The following is a 27,768-nucleotide window of genomic DNA, read 5'->3' as shown; positions in this document are numbered from 1 at the left end:
CATGATGAGTTTAGGCTCTGATGAACCCTTTCTCACAGAGGCCCTCGGCAGGGTGTTCGGTGCTCTATGTAGGGCCCTCTAGTGGAGGAAATGCAGCTCTGCGTGTGGCCCCGTTGCGTTTCATTAACCCGTGTTTGACCACAAGTGCTGGGACTTCGCTCGGGGCTGAAACGGCCAACCATTAGATCATCAAAACACGCAAACAGCATCTGAGGGGTTTTTCACAGGAATGGAGATATCGAGAGGGCATGAAGAGCCACAGTAGCTCACCGGGGTAAGGCTGATTTTTCTGTTGCGTTATGTCAGTCAGTATTTGACAAAGAAAGGACTGAGACTTTAGATACATCCGATTATATGGCAATGGCACAATTAAAAATGACACTTAAACTTCACTCTCTCTAGCAACTATAAATGTTATTGCCTACATTAAATGTAATACTACCTAAACACACAAACACACACACTTGCATATATATATATATATATATATATATATATATATATATATATATATATATATATATATATATATATATATATATACATACATACACACACACACACACACACTAATATCATGGTATTCATAGAAGTAACTTGAAAATACCATTGTTTATTATGGTAATTAGATATCAAAACACTGTGGTATCATGTTTATATCAAAAAGGCAAAATACAGCTACAGGTTATATTTATTTTATTTTATTATTGACTATAAAATAGTCTATTAATATGTTGTTCTCTCTTGTTTTGCATGTGTTCACAATTTCTGTGTCCGGTAGCCTGAGCAACAAGCAAAAAGTTGAGTCCAAGCACAAACATACAATATGATAAACACAATCTTTAATAAAATTAATATTTTAATAAAGGTTGAATATATCAATTTTCCACAATAATTTTGTCAATACATACCGTAACCAAGTTTAGTGTTCTTCTCTCATTTTAAATTATTTTAAAATGTTTATTTTTCCCCACATATTTTGCTGGTTTAATTGAACTTGAAGGGTCATTTAAAATAAACTTCCCCAGACATCACGTCTGACCACTATTGTATATATTATTTTACATTTACATTTATGCATTTGGTAGACGCTTTTATCCAAAGTGACTTACATTGCATTCAAGGTATACATTTTACATTTTGTCAATTCTTGCTTTCCCTGGGAATCGAACCCATGACCATAGCGTTGCTAGCGCCATGCTCTACTGTTTGAGCTATAGGAAAGCAATTTATACTAAAATAGTAAATTATATGTGTTGTAGATTGACTATTTATCTATGGTTAAACTCTTTCCCATGTAGTCTCTTTGAGAGTGTGTTAGGTAGATATTTAACTGACTACACTGCAAACATCAGGTTATGGTGCAATGCTTTAGTTACACTTTGATAACCTGCGTGGAAACTTTAACAGTGAAAAACTACAATGTCTTAATCTCTGAACTTGAATCTAATCTCTCTGTATTTAACAGGCCAGCTGTGAGAAATGCAACTGAAGTGAACACTCTCAGAGCAAGTGTGTGTGTGTGTGTGTGTGTGTGTGTTTTGAGTTAAAATACTTCCAGTGATGGACACTTTTGAAGGAATCCACCGTGTGCAGCTCTCCTCCTCTCCTCCAGCACGCTCCAGGTCTGTTCCCGGGTACGAGCTGCTGGTGGCAGGGAATTCTGGGATAGCAGTATACTCATCACATACTTTCTTCGGCAATGGTGATCTTACGGATCAGCGTACAACAGAGGAAGAGAGATGCCCCGTCGGGAGGTACGTCCAGACTTCACCTAACCAAAAATAACAAAGTGATACTTTCTTAGTTTTGATAGCTTTAACAACAACCGATCTAATGTCATGTTACAACTGTATAAAACAAATGGTGGCAGAGCTGGTTGAAATGACAATGATCGGATAGATAATTTGAATGTGCTCCTCCCGAACTTTGTTAATGAAACATAATTTAATGAATAGAACAAACATGACATACGAAAACTGAACAACATAAACATAACATACATAACATAATATAACATATAACATACACAACATAACAGAACAGAACAAACATGACATACCAAAACTGAACAACATAAACATACCATAACATGACATGTCATGACAAACATAACATAACATAACATAACATAACATAACATAACATAACATAACATAACATAACATAACATATAACATACACAGCATAACAGAACAGAACAAACATGACAAACCAAAACTGAACAATATAACATGACAACATGACATGACATGACATTACATATAACAAACACAGCAAAACAGAATGGAACAAACATGACAAACCAACACTGAATAATATAACGTAACATGACATGATATAACATAACATTACATAACATGATGACATGACATACAACACAACACAACTTGACATAACAATATAACATAACACAGCATTAAAGAATATAAAAAACATGAGATACTGAACAACATAACATACAGTAACATGACATAACAGAACTGTACAAACAATATAACAAATAAAAAAATATAACATAACATGCAAAATAGAACAGAGACAACAGGACATATTATAGAAACACTGAACCATTTGTTTGGGGCACGTCACGTGATTCCTGGATGCCTCCGCTCAGTCATGTGACCCGTGATTGACAGCTGGATATTTTTCCTGCTCAATCTCAGAGGATAGTCTGCCAATCTGTCCTACTCAAAACAAAACATCGCAGATTTGTCGCTCGGATCCGGATTCCGGAGCGTTTTCCTGGGTCAGATTTCTGCCATAGAGCTCAGTCGGGTTCGGAAAAACCTCAGCGGGATCTACTGGTACTTTTAAAACTCTTTATCTCGGGAAGCGGAGCAGTGATTTGTTACACTGTAACTTTGTACATTTTTTACATTCTTTGTGTTGACGTCAGCGGGACGCGGTGACCGCGGGTCGCGGGGAGTCCTGTAGCCGGGCGCGGTGAGGGTAAGGGCGGGGAGCGCACACGGGAAATGCCGCGACTACCGCGGAGCGCCGAGTTACATAAACCGCCCTGAAGTTCAGACAGGGCTGAGTCTGATCATACCGACACACGAGCGTGAATGAATTCATCCACAAACAGCTCTGTCATACTATATAAAGAAGTGTGGCGTTATATTTTAATGACTGGATTATCTGGCGTACACGATCCTTGCTGGAATTGTATGGGATGTTCTTAATGGGTATTAATAAGGACAGTTAGGAATAATAGTGGGGTTGTTTCTGAAGACTTATGTTAAGCGTGTGATATCCCCTTCCCACCCAGCAAAAACTCGTTGAAAAGACGTCGAAAAGACGACATTGCCAGACGTTTAAACAACGTTAAAATTTGGTTGAAAAGTGAAAGGTGAAAAGACGTCTTTTTCAGGTCGTTGAAAAGACGTCTATACAAGGACGTCCCACTTGCGTCTAAATCTGGTTGTAAAGTGAAAGTTGAAAAGACGTCTTTTTCAGGCCTAATTTCAACCGCATATTAACGGTTGAAATTAGGCCTGAAAAAGACGATTATATAATATTTTAATTAATGTCAAAAGACAATACACAAGAGTACACAAACTATGTGTTTATTGACACATCAAAAACAATTTTCATCAAACAGTGTAAAAACAATAATTGTGTGAACTATTATTACAAAAAATAACTTTTCTATATGTAAAATCTAATTTATAACTGTTATCAAAGCTGAACTCTTCAGTGTCACATGATCCTTCAAAAATCATTCTTGATTTGATGCCTTAAGAATCATTTATGATTAGTATCAATGCTGAAAACAGTTGTGCTTCTGCATATTTTTGTGGAAACCATGATAGTTTTTCAGCATTCTTTAAATAAAACTTTCAAAAGAGCAGCATTTATACACACACACACACACACACACACACACACACACACACACACACACACACACACACACACACACACACACACACAGTTTAAGCATTTACTGTAACTTTTGATCAAATTAATCCATCTTCTCTGAATTTTTTTTTTCAAAATATTAAAACTTTATAAAACAGAACAATGACCAATTATAAACACAAAGAACTCATTAAAGATTGTTCACTCAACAATTAAGATTGTCATTAATTACCCCTGTGTAGCTCCAAACCCGTAAGACTTTTGTGCAGAACACAAATGAAGTTTTAGCAGATGCCTTCTGTGCACAAAAAACAAAACATTTTTGTTCACAAATGATGTATCTCCGAAGCATGTTCACAAGCATGCCTCAAGCCAACACAACACGGATGCATTGTGGTGCTCTCATGAACATGCATCGGATATATATATTTTGTGAAAAAATATGCTGATTATTTTTGCACACACAAAGCATTCACGTTGCTTCATAAAATCGAGGTTAAACCAATGAAGGCATGTGGGTTACTTTGATGTCTTTACTACCTTTCTGGGATAAACTGTGAAATGGAAGGACAGAAATCTCTCAGATTTAATTAAAAAGAAGATGAATAAAATTCTCACAGTTTGGAACAACATAAAGGTGGGTGATGAAAAGTTTTGGTTAAATGTTATACATTAGGTAAATCAGTCAATATATCAATAAACCGCTTGTTCTTCTGCTCCTTCCACCATCCCAATCCGGATTATTGAACCACGACAGAAGCTTCCACTTTGAATACTTTAGCCTGGCTGTTTTTCTCCAGCATCTGAAGAGAGAAAGAAAACAATAACCCAAATGTAAATGTTAACACAAAACAAAACAATGGTTGTCTGTTAGTTTCCACCTGAGGGCACAAAAGACTGAACATGATTAATAGCATGAGAATAATTTACTAAAATTTTCAACACAGTTTTGTTACTTTCTCTACATTGCAAATGTTGTACAATTAAAATAACTATGCAAGTACTACAAAAAAGTAAACTACTGAAAAGGATGGTACACTGGAAATATGGTCATCTTGTACTCACCCTCATGTCATCATCAAAAATTGAAACTGGGAACCTGCACACACTGTAAAAAGATGCAGTGGCCTTTGGTTTTATTTAGCTGTACAAATAAAAGAGAAACAAGATGACAACATCACTGATTATTCCAAAATATTTCATATTTCTGTGCAAATTAAAGTGTACTCATTCTTCATCAGTGATTATTGACTAATTAGTATGTGAGGGGTTCTCAACTCTTGACCCTCAAGGTCCAGTGTCATAAAGGATACGTCTCAATCAGCTTCATAGTTTCCTAGGTTGTGAATTAGTATATTGTGTTTATGAATTCGGGCACTGGGAAGAACAGTGGCTCACTACAGATCGTTGACTATATATACAAACTACTGATATTAATGAACAAGATAGATAGATAGATAGATAGATAGATAGATAGATATTAATATACATATATACATAGATATTAATGATGTATTTCTAATGCTATTTACAGTACATAATAATAAATACTGTTACATAAAAACCTTCCCTTTATTCAAAGAGATAGGAGCTGCTCTTGCATACCCGAGAAGCGTTTTAAAGATGACCACTGTGCGAAAGGACTTGTCTTAAAGGGACTTTGGTATAACTTACCAGTCATATGGAACATAATGTCTAGAGATGTTCTTCGACAGGAGTATGCTCCAACTCTAGTGCACGGCCATCAGCAAGGAAGAATCTACGAACATCTGTCACAGAGACAAAAATATTTAGTAGCCTATTCAATGTAAGGTTTATTATAAATAAATTATAGCAGCACAAACGCAGAATAGAAAAAGTAATTTACAGATATATATAAAAAAAAAAAATAGAATTAAAATTGTTTGGTTTACTTATTTAATAATACTAACACAGTGTCACTTATGTTTGTACATTAAAGACTTTTTTTAAAATAACTATATATATATTTGCAAAAGAAATTTACAGATGCATGGTGATATAGATGAAATATGATGTATATTCATATTTGATATAACGTTATATTGTGAAAAAATGCATATGAAGTTCAAAGTGCTTTCTCAGATCACCTGTTTCCTTCTGTCTGTACTTCCCATTGGAAATTATAAAATATATGCGGTAGGTAGAGGGTTTTTTCTTCTTCTGGAATCACAGAACAAATTGTATCAGTATTAGTGTACAACGTAAGATCATAACGTGTATGAAATCAGCTCATTTTCATGCTGTTTAAATGACGTCACCGATTAACCGTACAGTTCATATTTTAGGTTAAATTAATTAGCTTACTTCCAAACAAAACTATCAAAATATCTCATCTACACACAAGATGTGATTTTAAAAGCCCCAACTTCCATTAACAAGAGCTTTAACCTGCCTGTAGTTAACGTTAGCCTAACGGTTAAGATGCTAACGGACTTTTTCCAAAGATACTAACGTTAACTTAAACCATTTCTATAACGTAATATTCAACGGAAGCGTGTCATACACATGAAAAGTGTAAGGAACATTTGTATGTACTATTTGTGTAATTGTAGGCACTAAACTTACCTGAAATTATGCAAACAACAATGAGAGACGGAGTTTTGCTGCTTGTCAGTTGAGTTGCGTAGCTCCGTTTCTATGGTAACGCCCTCTGCTCCAGTTCAAATGTGACGCGAATGTTCAGCGCGCGCGCCCATTAAAACACGCAGAAGTCACGAAGCATTTACATAAATGCATAAATGTCGAATTAATAAAGTTAATAATTTGATAACCAGATAAAATGTCCTGAAACTTGATACATTATTAAGTGGATAGCAGGCCTAATTCTAGCATCAACCTGTAAATGGAAAGAGAATAAAGCTGTATTGAGAATGAAAAACGATCAGTTTATAATATAAGTCAGTTTATAATATAGCTAATATAATATAGCTTTTGAAATGTAGGCTACGTGTAGAAATAAAATAGCAAAAATGCTGATTAAAATCTATACATAAGACATACAGCCTACTGTTGCAGATGTAGCCTAGTAGAACAACTTTTATGTATTTTTTAATTATATATTTTGAAATGGATTTCAATATATTTAACAGTGCACTTCAAATATAACCTATGTGAATAAATTACGGGTGCAATTAAAATTAATTTATTAATAGGCTATAAGTGTGGTTTATTGCAGTCTAAACTGATATGTAGGCTAATATGTTTTTATGGATGCATTAAATTAAAGGCTGAATGTAGTGATTGTTAACAAAAGTTCAGAAATAGATGTAGCCTATAATATACAACAGTCTATTTTTTCACTTGCTTTAGTAGACTGATTAATTATGTTTATGGCTATGTGGTCGAAACAGACGCATATTTACTTGGGCTAAATTTGGACCAAACAGAGCCCAGTGTTCAACGTCTTTTTTTGGGCTAAATTTGGACCAAATAAGACGGACCAAACAGAGCCCAATGTGCAACGTCTTTTTTTGGGCTAAATTTGGACCAAATCAGACGGACCAAACCGAGCCCAATTTTCAACGTCTTTTTTTGGGCTAAATTTGGACCAAATCAGACGGACCAAACAGAGCCCAATTTTCAACGTCTTTTTTGGGCTAAATTTGGACCAAATCAGACGGACCAAACCGAACCCAATTTTCAACGTCTTTTTTTGGGCTAAATTTGGACCAAATCAGACGGACCAAACCGAACCCAATTTTCAACGTCTTTTTTGGGCTAAATTTGGACCAACTCCGACGGACCAAACAGAGCCCAATTTTCAACGTCTTTTTTTGGGCTAAATTTGGACCAAATCCGACGGACCAAACAGAGCCCAATTTTCAACGTCTTTTTTTGGGCCAAATGAAGGCCATGACGGGCCGACTTGAATTAGCCCAAAAAACAACGTCTAAAAGACGTCTGGTGCTGGGTGGGTTAGGGCTGAACGCTTTGTGAAAAAACGGTGTTTATTAAGTTTTCTCTTTATCACAACCACCTTAAAGGCACAGTTTACCCAGAAGTTAAAATCCTGTCCTCGTTTTACTCACCGATTTGTTCCAAACCTGTACGAGTTTCTTTCTTCTGTTCATCACAACAACAAAAAATATATTTTGAAGAATGTTGGTAACCAAACAGTTGCTGGTCCCCATTGACATCAATACTATGAAAAAGAAAGAAAAAAATACTATGGAAGTCAGTGAGGCCAGGATTACCCATATTTGGAGAGTAAATGACTACGTTTACATGGACAACAATACTCCGATATTAATCTGATTAAGACAATACTCTGATTAAGAGGCTACCATGTAGACAGCGATTTCTAATTACCTTAATCTGATTAAAGTCATAATCTAACTAAACATAAATCGGATTAAGACATGTGGAGTATGCCTAATTTAGTCGCATTATCAGAGACATGTACACACCTTAATCTAACTATTAATGTCATGTCGGAGATTTCACCGCATTTTGTGACAGGACACATAACGTTACGCACACCAGGGAAGTGCAGAGGGGAGGCTTTGTGGGTTGGAGCCTCTGCCCTTTTTGAAAATTAATCAAAAGTGCCCCTTTCAACAATCATCGATAATATTGTGGCCAATAAAACCGAATTGGAATTATACTTAATATAACAACGTGTACAAAACAGTAACAAATAGTGGAAAAGTCGCGTTTATCTTTTACGGATCTGTCAGTCTGAAAAGTCGTTGCCATAAACGTCGTTGCTATGGGCGCGGTGTGTGTTTTACTTGACTGTTCATTGTGAACACTGCGTCCTCTCTCTCTATTTTTTGTTGTTGTTGTAATTATTATGCTCATTGTAAAAGTAAAATACAATAAGTTTGTATCTGTAATCGCAAACCAGGTGGGTCATTCAGTGAACGCCCGTGGCTCGACGGCAGGAAAAACAATCCAAAGAGTCATGATTTTTAAACCTTTTTCATAATTAATCAAAGCTATTATTCTAAATGTAGGCTGTCAATAAGGAGGAAAGAGGGGCAGTGTCTCTTCAAAAAAAAAAAAAAAAGAGGCAATACATATTACAAAAATAAATCAACGTAAATGTAGATATAAAACATTTAATTATAAAAACGCATGTTTTGTTATACTTCTTAATGTAAAGTAACACTGTCCAACAGCGACACCCGCAGGTGAAGTTAGCGGGTTTACTGAGCCCATAAAATTAACAGACCTGCCAAAGTCACGCTATGATTGGATGTTGGAGAACATAGCGTGGCATGGGGACGTAATGACGTGCCATAATCGATCTATGTTCTAGCACATGTAAAACGGGAACATGAACGGAGTAGTCTAAAAGCAACTCATGTAAACACCTTAATCAGAATATTGTCTTATTTAGAATAAGGTCAATAATTAGATTACTGCTGTCCATGTAAACGTAGTCAATGATGACAGGATTTAACATCTTGGATGAACTGTCCCTTTAAACTAAAAAGTTAGCGGTTAAAAAATATCTTTTCATAGGCTGCTTTTACACTGTTTTGCACCAAATCATCGTGCCTATAAAATAAGAATTATTATTTATGTTTCCTGCAGATTGGTCGACCTGGAGCCAGAGCCGAGCCCCAGATCGGGGGGTGATGGGGGGCAGGGGAAGAAGATGCCCCCGGAGGAAGCCGGAGCACATCGACAAGAGACGTACAACATGTCCCGTCTGCGGAGTTCCTCTCTGGAGATAATGGAGAAGGGAACAGAATTCCTCAGAGAGCAGCTGGATGCGGCACAAAAGGTGTTATTCTATTCTATTCCATTCTATTCCATTCTATTCTATTCTATTCTATTCTATTCCATTCTATACTATATTTTTAAAAATAAAAGTTTTGGGCAACTTTAAATTCAGCTAAGATCAATTATTCCGTGTGAAAGGTTCTTGATGTTTTATTGTAGTTTTTTTCCGAACAGTCTTTCGGTTGTCCAGCACACGGTTTCAAGTTACAAATGATGTGTTTCAGAGTAGTAAAAACTGCTCATGTCTTTCTCAAACCATAATTGCAAGTTGGAAACACTTTTTTTTGTAAGCTACAACGTTGCTCATTTGACTGTTGTGACGTCATGACATTCAAACTAAATAGCAGCAGTGTCAACACTTAAAGGCAGGGTAGGAGATTAGTTCCAGAAACATTTTTATACAATTAGTTTATAACAAAATAGTTATTTTTTTCTTTAAATAAGGTTATGACGACATCTATATTTTTGATACTACTAAAAATGTCCATTTTCAGTATTATAAAAAAAACTAATACTAGTATAAAAAAAACTCTCCAGCTTACTGAAGACAAATAGACAGTGATAAAGAAAGAGCAAAGAAAACAAGCTACAATAGAACAGACACAAATTAAATATACCTAAAAAACTTCAAGCACTAAAATTACTACATAAAATGTAAAACATAATTAAATGTATAAAAAAAACAATGCTTTACTGTGTACATTAAATATACATGTATTCTTATTTACGTTATAAAAAGTGATTGAGTGAAAAAGAGCAGTGAGAGATATTATCTCTTCTGTTGTTGTTTGATTAGCATTAATAAAGGAGGAGGTAAATTTGTGTGCTGTCACTTTAAGACCGATTGCACGGATCTAATATACCAGTGCGTTGATCTTTCTCAATTGCTTATGTTCACATGACATAAATGAGATGTTTACTTGCAAATACATGTCACTTTGACAGACAGGTATGTGTGTTTAACCGTTCAAGCCCAATTAGGCGGCTAAAAGCACTCGGTTCAGTTCTCAAACGCTGTATTAGCAGAGGCTTTATGTCATATATACCTAAATGAGTTGTCTATCGCTGCTAATTGTGCGTAACTGGTTTAAAATCACATTGTTTAAACCTCAGTACTTAAACGCATGCAAACAATAAGCTTTTGTGACCACGCAGCACAGCAGCGCCACATGAGCATAACCGTGATAAAGATGATAGTCTAAAATCTCTACTGGTTGACAAATTTCTACCGGTTAATTATATCTACCGGTATATATTAGGGATACCACAATACTCAATATAATATTGAACCGTTCGGTACGGCATTCACGGTTCCATAAGCGCTGGTGAATTGCGTTTTTTTTTTTGGTTTTGCATTTAATTAATTATTTCCATTTCTCTCCACTTGAAATATTCCTCTCAGTTTATTTCGGCTCTTTCTGAGTGTGCCTGTGAGTCTACGCGCTGATTTTAGCAAATATCCAATCATATGCACTAGTTAAGCCGGGTGCACACGGTGCGATTTTGGCCACGATTTGGCCGTCTGGGACAAATTTAGCAAATCCTAAAAGATTCCTCAGATCCTAGGCTAAAATCTGACGTCTTTGGTCGTTAGTTTGACATGTTCACCGGCAGCCGATTAATGACTGCTGCGATCAAATTTTACCTCAGACGAAATTCTGGCAGTGTCAGAAGATTTGGCACACAATCCTGCAGTGTGACTTCTCCTACGACGACCGTCAAATATCTCCGTTTTTCAAGACAAACTATGACCAAAACGAGAGCTAGAGATTTCTTTGTAGCCTCCGTTTCAGTCCCGCGTGTAATGCAGCTCACTGTCACTGAACGGGTCATTCATTGATGATATGAACTCCGGGTGAGTTTTCTTGCGCGCGTCCGTTTTTAGCGCTCCTTCACTATCGTGCAGTCTGACATTAATGTCAACTGAGATCTTACAGTGTGACATGGCGATCATGTTCGTACAGTCTGACAAGGGACATTCGCAAAGGATCTTGAAAAATCGCACAGTGTGCAGGACCCATTAGTGGGTGTTTAGCCGCGTTTTAAAGCCTTGCCGGTTAAACATTAATTCACGTGCACGCGAATCAAACGTTTAACTAGCAAGGCACCTACTGTTCAGTGTATGGACTGTTTTGAGCGCACGCATTAAAAGTCTGTCAAACACACATGATTACTGGACAGTCTTTCTGCACTAATACTGTCAAATACACACACGGGTTACATATATAAACACAGTCGGTTATGTTTAAAGTGAAAGTAAAATCGTGTGCGTCTATATATGAGATGTGAGCAGGTCTTCAATTGACATCAGCCTAGTGAACGCTTGTCCTTAAAGGGACAGTTCACCTCTAAAATGATGTTAATTAAAAAAAAGACCTTTAATACAGTAGCTTTTAATTAATAAATGTTGAAAATTGAAGACTATGTAGTTTTAATTTAAGCCTACATTTATTAATTCAATTTCATACTTAAATGCTACTGTACATCTAAGCTGCCACTGTAAATCTTTATATATATTTATTTTATATTATACAATACACTAGGAATGTGTACAAGGGTTTTTAGGTTTTAAGTTTAAGTCTTTTAAGTAAAATAAAGAAAGAGTATTGCAATAAAAACATTTTCCTCTTTCAGAAACCTCTTTCTGTTCCTATTGCCTAAGAATAGAATAGCAACAAAACCGAACCGAACCGAAACACCGTCTTTAAAAACCGAGGTATGTATTGAACCGTGGACTAACTGTATTGTTGCATCCCTAATATATATATATTAGGGATGCAACAATACAGTTAGTATTGTTATATATATATACCGGTATATAATAATCTGTGGAAGGCGTAGGATCATAAAATATTCGTCTAATCATTACATTCTGTCCGAATGTGATGGAAACCTGTGATGAATGAAAAGTGCGTTTAAAAAAAAAAATCTATTATTTTATTTCACTCAGAGCGCTTTGTGACTCGAATTTTTGTTTCAGGTCAGTGCTTTGAGACATGAGGTAGTTTAACGCCGTCTCTCGCCGTCAACTTCTTTGATTTGCTCTCTGCTGTGCGTGTTCATGTGTTTTGCAGGAGGCGTGGCTCATGAATGATCTTATGCTTTCAAAGCTAGCTCGCTATTGCTAGCCTCTCCGGGAATTGCCTACCCTACATTTAAATGATGGAGATACGTCTTCGTCTAGTCATACACTCTAAAAAATAAAGGTTCCAGAAAGTGGGTTTTCACTCTGTTGCCATGGTAGAACCTCCATTTTAGTGAACATTCTTAACAGAACATTTACACAAATCTAAAGAACCTTTTGTTCATTTAAAAGGTTCTATAAATGTTGGAGGTTCTTTATGGAACCATCAATGCCGATTCAGAACCTTCATTTTTAGGAGTGTATTACAGCTTTTTTAAATTAAATGTATTTATTGTTTTATTATTATATCCAATGATGCTGGAGCTCTTATAGACATGAATGTACATGAATGTGAACTGATTGGAAATGTGAACCATAAACATGTTTTCCTATTTAATTTCAGGAGCTAAAGTTGAAAGACGAGGAGTGCAGCAGACTGTCTCATATCAGGAATCAGCTCGAGCTGGAATTGGAGGAACTCACTGCCAGTCTGTTTGAGGTGGGCGGGACTAATGTGACATCATCGCTAACACTACATTGAGCATAGACAATTTAATATATTTAATTACATTAAATTACAGTAATCCTTATTTTATAATTACCATGGCTTGACTTTAACTGTTTTGCTCAGCAGCCGCTGTGGCTAGTGGTTTTCCAGAGTCACTAGCCACTCAGCATTTTCACTGGCCACAATTTTGACATTAATAAAAACTGCCATATAGATATTTTTAATATTCTCTCATAATCTGGCAACAGGTTTATTAGGCTACTGTCACTTTAAGACCTGACGCACAGATCCATTACAGAGAGAGAGAGAGAGACACAGACAGACAGACAGACAGACATATGCATGCTGGTATTGTTTGTCTGTTCTCAGGAAAATGAGTATTGGAAGTGTTTCAGATATTTCAGCATCTATGTATTGAATATTGCAAAAAATAAATAATTTTATTATTTTAGATGCCTTTATAAAAGACTAAAGACTGAAAAATGTGGCCAGTAGGAGTGACTGCAACACACGCCACTGCATTTGGTCGGGTTGCCAGGTGTTTATCTCAAGCCCTGAATAAAAAATATTATAATTGATACATTTTTAATGTAAAAATATTTAATGTAATCTCACAATCAACGTTAAATAAAAAAAGCACTGAAAGCATGATTATAAAAACATTTGTATAGTGCTATTTAAAATAGCATGTCAGAACAAGGACATGTCCACTTCCCACTAGGGCTGTCCCCGGCTAAGGACTTACACATTCAAATCAGAATTGTCGACTCTCTCTATGGTCGACCGATAGTTGAATCATCTGTGTGTGTGAATGGGTTGGGAGGGGCACGACACTAGTCAGCAGGAGGAGCATATGAATACAATTTTAATAAAGCAACTAGGGATGTCAATTTTCACAAATTCCCATGATCGATCGTCGTTTAAATTAAGGATCAATTAATCGATTAATCGTTAACCATAATACTGCAATATGCGTCAACAGCAGTGGCTTACAGCCGACAGCATGACAGGCCTATGTGCAATGCTGCTCAAAACGCTATGTTCTTCACCAAATGAATGAAAAGGATTTTTTTTATCTAAACAAAGGGCTATGGGATTGTAAAATTAGTCGATGCGATTTATAATTTAATTAAACTACTTATTTAATAACCAAATATAACCTGTAATACAACACGAACGCCGCCTCAGATCTGTTATTCAGAATGTGTGGACGCACTTCCAAGAACAACGTGCTGAAACGTCACCTAAACCCAATTCATTCAAAACGATTTAGGCCTATTACAATAGTGTTCTCATTAATGTTATGTAATGTGACAGTCCCAATCATAGTTATTATTAGTTGCGCGTTGCTGTTTGAACTGCGCGAGCTGAAGCGGATGCGCTGAATCAACACTGGTTACACTGAAGCTCTTTGCTAGCGCGATATTTAACTCAACAAAAAGCTTCCTATATGAGATTAATCAGATTTATATAAAGTTAACAAAATATTACAAATTATATCTTCACAAAATGATGCGAATGCACAAGTGAACTTGAATTGAGTTGCTGATATTCATATTCAGATTGGGAGACGCGTGGTGTTCTTCCTGGAACAACGCTCTGAACACGGCACCTAAACTCAATGACTTTACAACCATTTATTAAAATAGTGTTCTCATTTCTGTTATATAATATGACAGTCCCAATCATCGTTATTATGCATTGCTCTGTATGCGCTAAAGCCGAAGCACTGAATGAAAACCGGTAGCCATCACTGACTGAAGCCATTTGCTAGTGCGTTTTATTTCACTAAAAGAAACGCATCCTTATGATTGATCACATATATAATGTTACAAAATAAATGCAATATTACAAATTACTTCAGCACAATCTGATGCGAGTGCAGAAATGAACTTGAACTAAGTTACATGCGCGAGTCAGAATGTGACTCATGTTGTGCATGCGCTCTTCCTGGATCAACGCAATGAAACACACGGCAAATAAACCCAAATACTTAACAGTCACAATGTTTTATTACAATAGTATTCTCATTAATGTTGTGTAATATGACAGTCCCACTCATAGTCATTATTAGTTGTGCGTTGTTGTTGGAGCGGCACGCTGAAGATCACCGCCACACTTTGACTACCGCTCGCCTCTAACGTTAATTATTAACCAAAGGCATCCTTATGAGATAAATCAGCTATAGATAGCCCTGCACAAAATAAACACAATATTACAACTTACATTTGCACAAAACAAAAGGCTGCGAATGCACATGCAAGCTTGCAGTCATGATTAAGGTGTGACTCCAGCTGTAAAATGGTCCCTAGTAGAACTCGGGCACGCTCGCATCATTTTTCCTCCCGTTTTGCGCTTGAGCCGCACGCACGCGCATGACCCTGCTTAATCGATGATCGATAAGTCTTATCGATCAAATGTCTTATCGACAATTAATCGATTAATCGTTGACATCCCGAAAAGCAACCAAAACTGCCTGCCAACTGACAGACGAACTGACAATGGCTTTCTTATTTAGGTTTAATTAAAAGGTAATGTGGTGGATAAACATTCGTAAACCGTTCTCTCATAACATGTTAAAGCTGCGACGATCAAAACACAGAACATTCGCACAAATATATAAAAGAACATTTTGATAAATAAACCTAAAAAAAATTGCCTAGAGAGGAAAAGAACACTTTGAGTGCGTTTATATGCACGTTCTTAAGCCGATTGTGCCTAAAGGGGGTCGCACACCGCACTGAAACTCACACCAGACACGCACGTTATATACACGCAAGCTCAATTTTGGATTGACTTCTGACAGAAGAGCTGGACGATGAGTGTATCTTGTAGCACAGGGTGAAATCAGTACATTGACGATTTGAGGGAAATATACATTTAATATCAAAGCTTGAAATGGCGCTCCGTGGTGCGGCAGGATTTTAAACAACTTCGATGCTCAGCGCTGCGCAACGCCGTGCCGTTAAAATACTGAGCCATAATACCAAAATGGTATGATCCTCGTTTCATAACACCCGCGAAGATTCGACCGTGAGATAGGTGGTCAAATCCGGCTCCGCATTTCGACACAACGAATCTTCGACTATTCGGGGTCACCCCTACTTCCCACTAGTGTTTCATGTCACAAACCTGTGTACGGTCATTTCTGGTTTCTAGGAGGCCCATAAGATGGTGCGAGAGGCCAACGTGAAGCAAGCGGGAGCTGAGAAGCAGCTGAAGGAGGCGCAGGGCAAGGTGATGTCTGTCTCACGCTTTCCGTCTCACGCTTTCCGTCTCACGCTTTCCGTCTCACCCTTTCCGTCTCACGCTTTCAGTCTCACCCTTTCCGTCTCACCCTTTCCGTCTCACCGTCTCACCCTTTCCGTCTCACCCTTTCCGTCTCACCCTTTCCGTCTCACCCTTTCCGTCTCACCCTTTCCGTCTCACCCTTTCCGTCTCACCCTTTCCGTCTCACCCTTTCCGTCTCACGCTTTCCATCTCACGCTTTCCGTCTCACCCTTTCCGTCTCACCCTTTCCGTCTCACCCTTTCCGTCTCACCCTTTCCGTCTCACCCTTTCCGTCTCACGCTTTCCGTCTCACGCTTTCCGTCTCACGCTTTCCGTCTCACCCTTTCCGTCTCACCCTTTCCGTCTCCCCCTTTCCGTCTCACCCTTTCCGTCTCACCCTTTCCGTCTCACCCTTTCCGTCTCCCCCTTTCCGTCTCACCCTTTCCGTCTCACCCTTTCCGTCTCACGCTTTCCGTCTCACCCTTTCCGTCTCACCCTTTCCGTCTCACCCTTTCCGTCTCACCCTTTCCGTCTCACCCTTTCAGTCTCACCCTTTCAGTCTCACGCTTTCCGTCTCACCCTTTCCGTCTCACGTTTTCCGTCTCACCCTTTCAGTCTCACCCTTTCAGTCTCACCCTTTCAGTCTCACCCTTTCCGTCTCACCCTTTCCGTCTCACTATCTGCTCACTCTGGAAGTATGTCACCCTCTCAGATCGACGTCCTGCAGGCGGAGGTCTCTGCTCTGAAAACCCTGGTGTTGACCTCTACGCCTTCCTCCCCGAACCGCCAGCTCCACCCTCAGCTGCTGTCTCCGGGCTCCAGCCGGGCCCGGGGCCACACGCGCAACAAGAGCGCCAGCGGTGCCCTACAGCTGCAGACGGAGCCCATGCCGACTGATGTAGCGACAAACCGGGAGGACAGAGAGGTACAAACACAACAAGATTTCTTGCTTTTAGGCTGCATTTACACTGCAGGTCTTGATGCACAATTCCGATTTGGTGACTATATCCGTTTTTTTCCGATTTGAGAGCTTATATGCAGATGCAAAATGCACATATCCAATTCATATCGGATTTATTACCACGTATGAGTGAGGCCTGAATCCGATCTGAGGATATCGGGATCCATGTGTTTTTTTCCTGCTTACACGTTCACATGTCAAATCCGATCTTTGCCACATGAGAGGAAAAATCGGAATCGGGTCACTTGAACCCTGCAGTGTAAATGAGGCCTTAGAGACTATACCAGCATGATGGTCTTATTGCTGCACCTTCACTGATTTCCTGCTGTTCTTCCTCTCTTTTCCTCCTCGGCCTGCATTTCTCTGATCTATACAGTTCCTGTTCTCCTCTCTCTGATACTGTGTGTCTGATTCCTGGTCAGCTGGTCAGTGTGACCTGTTTGTGAACCCTGCTGGCAGGTCTCTATGGCAACAGGGTACAAAGGGTTCCAAATTAGAACTTTAGTTATTTTTCTTGCTTGCTTTCTTTCCCTGGTGAAAAAAGCCTAATTCAATCTGAAGTGGTTTGCTGGTCTTTGCTGGTTTAAGATGGTTTAGCTGGTCCTAAGCAGCTGTCAAGTGCCTAAAACTCCCATGGTTACCTTTTTAAGTTTAACATTTTTTTTTTGTTAATTTAAATAAAGTAGATTTTTTTTTTTAATACTGATTTTTATAATTATATTATATATTAAACATTGTAAATATTACATAAAAAATAAAATGTAAATATTAGATAAACAAAATTAGGAACATTAGAAATGTTTCCTTGGCAAATAACTGAAATAAAATAAGTTGAATAAAATTAAAATTACAAAAATTAATGAAAGCTAAATAGAAATATTTATGAAAACTTAAAAAAATGACAATCACATAACACAATTACTAAAACTTAAACTAAAATGAAAATGAAAACTTAAAATAATCCCATTGTTAACTTACACTAAAACTATTAAAAAAACATTTTCATTAATTGAAATAAAGCTGAAATAAACATGTTTTACATATTAGATAAAAATACAAAGTAAATATTAGATATTGTAAATATTAGATACAAAATTAAATGTAAATATTAGTTAAAAATATACAAAATACATTGCAAATATTAGATAAATAAAATGTAAATATTGGATAATAAAATATACAAAATACATTATAAATATTAAACAATTGCAAATATAAGATACAAAATTAAATTAAAAAAATATATTGTAAATATTAGATTAAACATATATATATTTTAAAAAACCTATGAAAATTTGAAATGTTGCCTTGACACAATAATTCAAAGTACTAAAATTACTCAAATCAATTAAAGCTAAATAGACATATTTATGAAACTAAACAAAAAATGGCAAAAGCACATAACATAATTACTAAATATTAAAATAAAATCTAATTCAAAATATTAATAAATACTTTCATAGTATATAATAAATAGTCACACTTTACAATAAGGTTCCATTCGTTAACATGCCTCTAAAGCATTTATTAATCATAGTTTATGTTAATTAAACTAATAATTTACTAATACATTATTAAAATCAAAAGTTTTGTGTGTTCATATTATTCAATGGACTGAGCTAACAATGAACATTTGTGCTTTTATTAGCTAACGTTAACAAAGATGCACTGAAAATGCCATGATAATACTTTAACAAATGTATTGCTCATTTTAGTTAATATTAGTTAATGCCTTTACTTGTGTGAACAAATGGGACCTTATTGTAAAGTCACCAGCTATACTAAAATACACTGGATCAGCAAACCAGCTTTTTTCAGCAGAGAAACAAAAACAAATAGTTATCAACACATTTAAGAAAAATATAAATTAATGTAAATATAAAATTAATGACATAAATTTCATTTTTGGGTGAACTAACCCTTTAAAAGCATAACCTGATGTGTCTCTGCTTCTGTGATCTAGATAGACTCGGTGTTGTTTGCCGAGTTCCTCTCGTGGAAGGAGACGCCCGGGCTGGATCGCACCTCAGTGTTCATCAGCAGGGTGTACAGGGAAGATATCGGACCCTGCCTTTCATTCACATGCTCTGAGGTACGCCAGTGTGCATCGGCTCTTTTATCAGTCTCTGTTTTACATCCTCTCAGACGTTCTCTTTTCTCCTGGTCTTTCTCCAGTTGTCTAAGTCTGTCCAGAGCGCGGTGGAGAACAACTCTCTCACCATCGAGCCTGTTGGGATGTCGTCGCTGCCCGCGGTCAAAGCCATCGAATGCGGAGGACCCAAGTAAGTCATGGATGGACACACGGTGACTCTGTAAACACAAAACAGATCTGTCACCTTGTTTCACACTTTTGACCAATTCAATAATCTTGCATGTGTCTGAATCAATTTCCTTTCCTTTATTACTCAAATGTACACCTATAATACCTGATTTAATACCACATTTCAAATAATGTGCATTACTTTTTGTTATTTATTTAATGACAAATCCAAATTAGTTTTTAACTCTAACAGAAAAATTAATAAGTATGTGAACGTAAACAATTGTGGCATTCATCCTTCCCTTCCCCCGCAACCGGTAACAAATCCTGCCCTGGTGGGTCAAAATGACCCACAGCCACAAGATTATACTTTTTTATTTTTTTGGTCCAGAAAGCATACGGTATGTCATTTAATTTTAATTTTTTTATTTATTTATTTTAATGCTATTTTTTGGGCGATTTTTTTTTTTTTTTTTTTTTTTTTTTTTTTTAATTTTTAAAAAAAAAATTTTTTTACCTTTAAATTTCTAGATTTGATCAATAAATAATATAATTTAAGCAGATTCTTCACATTCTTTCAACTTAAATTCATAATAACTCCAATACACGCATAACCCAGCTCAAAATATCTCACATTGGTCCAATTTGGGTGTCTCTGCCGACCGATTGTGATTGAGATGGCTCTATATGGAGCGAATGAAGCTCTATATGAAGTCAGTTTCTCTCCAGAATGCATTCAGATACACATGTAGACATTATAAAATCTTCTTTTATGGTGAAGTTTGAGCATTTGTTAGGTTTTGTCCTTTGTGTACTGAAGCATTCCTCACATCCATTCATTCCTATTAGGGTCAAATTGACCCACAAGGGAAGGATTTTTCACTTTGTTTTTATTACAACCACAAAAACTCCTTGAATCTAGTCTTTTTGTTGTGTGTGTGTATATTCATGGTTCAAATGCGACAAAAGCCCCTACAGGGTCCCCGCGGAGTCTTAAAAAGTCTTAAAAGTATTAAATTTCAAAATCAAAATATAAGGCCTTAAAAAGTCTTAAATTCGCGGAAGCATTGCGTTCTAGGTCTTAAATAATGTTTAACAGGTCTTAATTTTCCTACGTGCATGTAACGCTACCTCATTGAAATGCTCTCGCCTCCCGCAGCACGCGCGCACGTGTGTGTGTGTGTGTGTGTGTGTGTGTGTGTGTGTGTGTGTGTGTTTGTTCTGTGGTGTTTGTAGTTCTTTCTTTCGCTAGACCAACTATTGTTCGCTCTATTACAACTACAAATTAGACAAGCATGCCACGTGTATTGCAGCAAATCAGCTTTCGTGTTATTGGCACGATCCTCTTTCTGATCGTACCCCACAGACGCATAAAACGGATTTTATTCTTCAGCTGAGTCTGACGGTTCTTGCAGTTCCGCGATCGTGAACGCGAAGGCGAATCTTTCTCACCATCTTGCTTAATGACCAAATAAAAGTATAATATACCCGATTGCACTAAAAGAGTTAATAACAGTGATGTAAACGCCGAACTCCGATGTCAGGCTGTGTGTGTTTGCTGCCTGTCAGCGCTCGCGCGAGTGTATTGAATGTGTTATTTCTTGGCTCATTACTCTAAGGTTACTCTTGAACGATCAAATATACACATTATGCATATGTCTATATCCTGATTTGAGTTAAAAAGTTTGGGACGTGTCAGTAAGTACTGGATCTGCGCATTAGAAAGCTCTCGAATTGAAAGCTAATAGCTTAACAACAACACAAACGGGGGAAACAGCACTTACACTTAAAGGAACACTCCAACTGTTTTAGAAATAGGGCTTATTCAACTTTGGTACTTTGCTACATTTAGATATGTGGGGAAATGCATTTTAAGCTAAGCTAGCGGCGACCCTGCTAAACTAAAACAATGCATGCACTGAGCCATGCATTTGCCCACATATCTAAATGTCTAAGTTGAATAAACCCTATTTCTAAAAACGGTGTGTGTTCCTCTTTGTAGATATGCATCTATATGTTGTATTTATTTGTCCTATTGTCATTTGTTTATAAGTATACATTTTATCACTGACCGATTACTTGATTACGTAATCACTTGAAAACGTTTTACTTATATTAAGCAATTATTGCTGTGGTTTACTTTTAAGATGTTGGTTCCCACCCCAAGCGATCGTGTTATTAAAGATAGATAGTGCACTACTGGACCAGTCTTTTTTGATAATAACAAAACAAGATTCATGCATTTTGTCAGTTTTATTGCCATGTGTGACTATTGTGCATCTAACATAATAATATGGTTAATGTTGCATCCTAATTATTTTAAAAAAATAAAAATGTTTGCAAATCTGTGGAAGTGACCACCACAAAATAAAAACAAATTTTTGTCAATTTATATATATATATATATATATATATGCGCTAATCCTGGTGGGATTGAGCTATGAATAATAAGTTTACTAATACTTTGTTCAATTTAAATAAATTAAATAATATAATTTTAAGTAGCCTAATTGAGTGATTCTGCATTTCCTATGCATGTTTTTTTATTGCGCGATATAGGTCTTAAATTTTATTCATAATGGTCTTAAAAAGGTCTTGAAAAGTCTTAAATTTGACTTGGTGAAACCTGCAGATACCCTGCCCTAGGTCTTGGATCATGAACAGTCAAAGGGTGCGTTTACATCCACACCAGTAAGCTGATAACTCCAAAAAATCAGCTTATTGAAATAACCAGTTTTCCCCGTTTACATGCAAACCAGTAAACGGACAACGCAAGTAAACCGCCTTTACAGGACTTTATTGATAAACCGGGTTATTTCCTTGTAGTGACGTCAAAAATAGTAATGTCCGTATATCTGACTCTTGAGTTCTGAATCTCAAATGTTACGTCAGTCGTGATGTTAAATAAAGTGTGTCAGCGGGAGATTAAGGGATCATATTATCCCTCATTACAGGTGCAGCGTTTTGACTGAACCTCTTCTACTTCTGCTGCATGAGATGAGAACACATCTTTACAAAATGACTTTATACATTTTCTGGGTCTTAAAAGAGTCTCCGTTTGTGATATATGTCCTTATTTCATGCTAAACGCTAGCTCGCTCTGTCTGGATACGTTTGAATCTGTTCTAAGTTTGTGTTTTTGTCACCTATCACACATACGCACTTCAGTAAGCCGACAGAAAGCAGGTTAATGTGTTTACATGCAGCGCGAAATCGTGGTAAGAGGCAAAAAACTACCTGTCCTGACCGGTTTATTCTTACGCCGTTTATGACCTTACTCTGATAAAAGAAAATGGGTTACAGCGTTTACATGAACATGTTCATTGTCGGCTTATTGGGCATAATCGGCTTAAGAACGTGCATGTAAACGCACCCAGTGATTAAAAATTAATTCCTAAGGAGGTCAAAATGACCTGAGGGTAGGATGAGGTTAAAAATGTTGTTATTGGTTCTAGAGCAGGTTTTGATGCTTAAAGGGGGGGGGGGGGTGAAATGCTGTTTCATGCATACTGAGCTTTTTACACTGTTAAAGACTTGGATTCCCAAAGTTTCAAAAACTAATGTTGGACGTTTGATGGAGTATTTCTGTGTCAAAAATACTCCTTCCGGTTTCTCACAAGTTTCGGAGAGTTTTTTTCGAGTATGGGTCTACTTGACGTTAATAGAGCGGAAGGTCCTTGTATGGGCCGTACGGGCTCTTCTCCCGGTAGGGTGCGCGCGCGCGTGACTAGAGCGAGAGAGGAAATGCACGCCCATAAACACTCTCTCAGATGCAGATCCAGTCGATCCGTGAAGACTTATGTCGCGCGCCGCGCTCCACTTTATTCCTATGGGTGACGTCGAGCGACTTCAACGCTTCAGCACAGCATTCCGGGAAGGCAGCGCTGCATTTGAACCGATTTGAACGCAGAAATGATGGGAAGCTTCACAACATCACGGATCTCCACGGTCACTGCTGTCACAGGACTTCACCAAATCATACCAAAGAAGTGTGTTTTTGACGGAGCGGTCCCAGCGATAAAGGTTCGGTCCTGCTTTGGAAGCAGCTGGTGAGTAAAACTGCTTCAGATGTCTGTGCTGTCGGCTATCGTCGCGTGAGTAAACATCAGTAAACGACACGATCGCGTGCTTCGTCATTCAAATGCGCTAACGGACTCCATTGCTGTTCTCTGTTGTATAACGTTACACTAGTCTGACGTGCAAAACCGTTTTGCTTGCTACTGCTAAGGTCTAGTCGCATACAATAGTCCATAAACCGAATCATGTCCTCATAAACTGCGAGTAAACACACACAAATGTTGACAGGCCACTAAATACAGTCCATACCACAGAGACGGACGTCCTGCTGCTGCTGCTTCTCCTGTTCAATTTATTTCAGCCTCCGAATGATTCTGGATCATATCTGTATTAGCTGAGATAGCGATGGGTTTCTCCACGCTTGAGGACGTCGCTTTGTTCGCTCGTCATTCTTTAGCTCCGCCCACACGATACGCCTCCAGGCGCTCGGTTTTTTCCGGAAAGACTCGGTACAGCCTATATTTCTTTTAGAAATATAATAAAACTAAAGACTTTTCGGAGATATGAAGGATGCAATACTACTCTATAGGTACTCAATATTGACATGAGATTGACTGAAACTGAGTGTTTCACCCCCGCTTTAAATGCTCAAACACATTATTTTCCTCATATTCTCCATTGTTGGGGCTCCTCTCTTCCCAGTCTGTCAGTAACGCTCTGTTTAGTTCCTGTCTTTATGAAGCCCCGCCTTCTGAAAAGCACAATGTGCTCTGATGTTTCGAGCAGCTGAGGTTTGCTACCATCACAGTAGCACAAGAATGCATGTACCTCAGAAAGTTATGGTTGAAAAAGCATTTGGTTTTTCCAAAACTGCATGCTTGAGTGCATAGACACTTATCTTCACGTCAGCTGCTTAATGCTCGGGACAGTCCTGATCAAAGTTAAAATCCTTCGATTTGACATGTTCGCATGTGGGACCCTCTGTAATTTCTGCCTGCTCTGCCTGGGGGCGACAAATACACGTACGGTAAATCAGAGCAATTGATCTGGGAAATCTTACTTTAATCCCACTTTAATCACTGTTTGATTTGGGGTTGTTTTCACAGCAGTTGCCGGACACCGATAGAAACGTAAGTGATTCCAAAAACCAAATGTGCATGAAATCCTGTTTTACACTAACACACATCGTCAGTACCTTTCTGTCTGGAGAATGTTTATTATTTGTAACATAAATCTTGTAATAACTCCTTTTGCTGGACGTGTCATTCTGTCCTGCTCGTGTCTCATTGGCCGTTAATAGTGTTTAGTGGTTTGATTGACAGCTTCATTGCCCTTTGTTCTCTTTTGCTTCAACAGTAAATGTGCGTTGAGCGGGATGTCCCGCCCCTGCCGGCATCGCATCAAACTGGGAGATAAAGAGAATTACTACTACATATCTCCATCTAGCAGAGCACGGGTACATGTCTATATCACTCTCTCTCATTCTTTATAACAGCATTCATTAAGCAGTCTGACATTAAACGAGATGCTTGATTCAGGAGCAGGTTAATAAATCAGTGTTCTCTCCTCACAGATCACAGCCGTGTGTAATTTCTTCACTTACATCAGGTACATCCAGCAGGGCCTCGTCAGACAAGATGGTGAGTTAATCAACTGTAAACTAATCTACAGTAGAATTATATATATATACACAATTTTTTTAATAACATTTAAATATATAAATATAGTATATAAATATATAGGATATAAATATATAGTATAAGTCATATATATTATTAAAATGTTTAATGTAATATTAAACTACTATATAAATAAAAAGGATTTTTCATATATAAATTGCTATATAAAAGATATATATATATATATATATATATATATTGTGTGTGTGTGTGTGTGTGTGTGTGTGTGTGTGTGTGTGTGTGTATAAAAAATTAAATATTTACAAATGTGTTAAATTATTATATAGAAATGTATATATAATGACATTTTTTTCTTATAAAATATTTATTTATATATATATACATTTTTAAATATTAAAATATTTACTGTAATAAACTTATAGAAATAAAAATACATTAAATATTGTAATAGAAACACTATATACAGTATGTTTATATTTTATATATATATTAATATAATAACATAAAAAATATACACAATATATGTGAATATTGTATACATATTTTTATACATTAAATATGTAAGTGTGTGTGTAAATACGAAAATATCTAGTGTCAAAGTGTTTGAATATTATATTAAAATGTATATATAATGAAACATTTTTTTTATTTCTATATAATGTTGTAATATTACATAAATATTACAATGTTAAAAAAATTACATACAAATATTAATACATAATTTTCTTATGCCATAAGAAAACTGTATTTTTGTTCTGGTTGCAGTTCAGCAGATGTTTTGGGAAGTGATGCGTCTGCGGAGAGAGATGAGTGTGGCTAAACTGGGATATTTCCAGACGGAGGAGAGCTAGAGAACCACAAAACACAAACACAGCAACAGCACGCTCATCACAACATTTACTCCAACACTCCCGTGATGGCGTTTTATAGCTACATATTCATGCATGTATTCAGGGAAGCACTAGAGAAGAATTCCCAGAATGCCTCTATTCCCTGAGCCAATGGATTAACAGCATTACAGGTCTGCTGTGTTGTGTTGTGTTTGCGTCTGGAAGGACTGAACGCGATAAATGTGCCACTTAACATTATATGCAAGACATTTATATTAAGAAGTCTCCAATATTTAATTTGCCATTTGCAAAGAAATTCATATTCATCAATTAAAAACACAATGGCAGAGGTCATAGCTTGAACCCTGAGGTCATAGTGTTTCCCACTTTAGAAACCGTGAGACAAAAACTGGTCAAATCTCAAGTAGTGAGACAGAATTTAAGAAAGACTGTAAAATAATCTGTTTGTTTTGCTGGAATTACCATATGTTACAAAATGACTTCCTGTATGTTCTTCCAAAACACAATCAGAGCTTCATTTGAAGGTTACTGCAGATTTTATCTTGCAGTTTTGAACACTATCTTGAAGGTGCTTTCTGTCCCAGCATGCACCAGTTATTTCTGTGCACAGTAACGGTTTACAGCTTTGAAAGGACAATCTTTTCTATGCAACCTCCTTAAAGTGCCAATAAATGTGCCATGCGAGACACTCCTGCACACGTTACGGATGCTAAACCATCTTAGACACTAGTTAGATACTTGTACCATGATGCATCACACTCCGTTTTGTTCCCCTATAACTCTTGCTTGATTGACAATCGCTGTCGTACTGCACAAATACAGTGTTTACAGAGCCTTTATGGACTGTAGACGCCATGTTTAATTTGATCTGAGTAAAATCATGCCTTCAGAGGGCTGTACGCTCTTGGTTTGTTAACCTGGAAAGAGATTTGCATTGTTTTCTCAGCCTTGTTTTCATTTGTGACTCGTTAAATATGGCGTCTGCCCTCAGGTCCATTGCGTGCAAGTTAAACTGCCTCGTCATGCTAAAAATGACCTTGTGTGTTCTCAGTCTATTAAAAGTATCTCAGAATATGAATTTGTGTGACTCCATTTTGTTTTGTGAATAATGTTGTCCCAAGAAACAAAAGAAGTATATGCTGTAGCATCATGTAAGAACTGTGCTTTATTTATAATCATTTATGGATAAAAAATCATGCTATATTTTGGACGTTCACAGGTGTGGAATATATAAATATAATTATGATTTTATGAGATAATTCTGTAAAAACCCTCTAAAACCAACCAGAAGGCCCAAGATGTTCATTTATGATGCTTGAAGTGATAATTATTTTAAAGTCAAAGCTTATTTAAATACATCATACACACACGTATGCACGACTTCACAGAAAGAAGTATCTTCTGCTCTTCAAGGCTGCATTTATTTGAGCAAAAAATACTGAAAAAGAACAGTAATATTGTGAAACATTATTACAATTTAAAATAATTGTTTTCTATTTTAATATATATAATAGAGGGGTCA

General features: G+C 37.0%; 1 protein-coding gene and 1 long non-coding RNA gene across 6 annotated transcripts; one reads left to right on the top strand and one right to left on the bottom strand.

Annotated features, from left to right (window-relative positions):
• The first annotated feature begins 152 nt into the window (after nt 1-152).
• Nucleotides 153-27,320, top strand: rab3il1 (RAB3A interacting protein (rabin3)-like 1). Of its 5 annotated transcripts, XR_010901565.1 has the most exons (13): nt 153-274; nt 782-1,757; nt 9,424-9,616; nt 13,143-13,238; nt 16,407-16,484; nt 17,230-17,442; nt 19,442-19,570; nt 19,654-19,760; nt 24,862-24,885; nt 25,112-25,211; nt 25,329-25,395; nt 26,161-26,575; nt 26,628-27,320. XR_010901565.1 is itself a non-coding variant. In XM_067436029.1 (12 exons), the coding sequence occupies exons 2-12, from the start codon at nt 1,564-1,566 to the stop codon at nt 26,244-26,246; spliced, it is 1,287 nt and encodes a 428-aa protein (XP_067292130.1). In that variant the 5' UTR covers nt 153-274; nt 782-1,563; the 3' UTR covers nt 26,247-27,320. The 5 variants fall into 5 exon arrangements, 4 of the variants coding, with proteins under 4 accessions (XP_067292130.1, XP_067292132.1, XP_067292131.1 ...); XM_067436029.1 differs by having other exon boundaries at nt 26,161-27,320; XM_067436030.1 differs by having other exon boundaries at nt 154-274; nt 1,562-1,757; nt 26,161-27,320.
• Nucleotides 3,554-6,723, bottom strand: LOC137064921 (uncharacterized). Its single transcript, XR_010901578.1, has 5 exons — nt 6,451-6,723; nt 5,973-6,045; nt 5,539-5,633; nt 4,930-5,008; nt 3,554-4,667 (listed from the first exon to the last, which is right to left on the bottom strand). It is a non-coding gene; the product is annotated as an uncharacterized lncRNA (long non-coding RNA).
• Nucleotides 27,321-27,768: the final 448 nt, after the last annotated feature.

Source organism: Pseudorasbora parva, chromosome 25 (genome assembly GCF_024679245.1).
Source record: "Pseudorasbora parva isolate DD20220531a chromosome 25, ASM2467924v1, whole genome shotgun sequence".
Classification (NCBI taxonomy): domain Eukaryota; kingdom Metazoa; phylum Chordata; class Actinopteri; order Cypriniformes; family Gobionidae; genus Pseudorasbora; species Pseudorasbora parva.
This window is presented reverse-complemented; position numbering and strand designations above follow the sequence as displayed.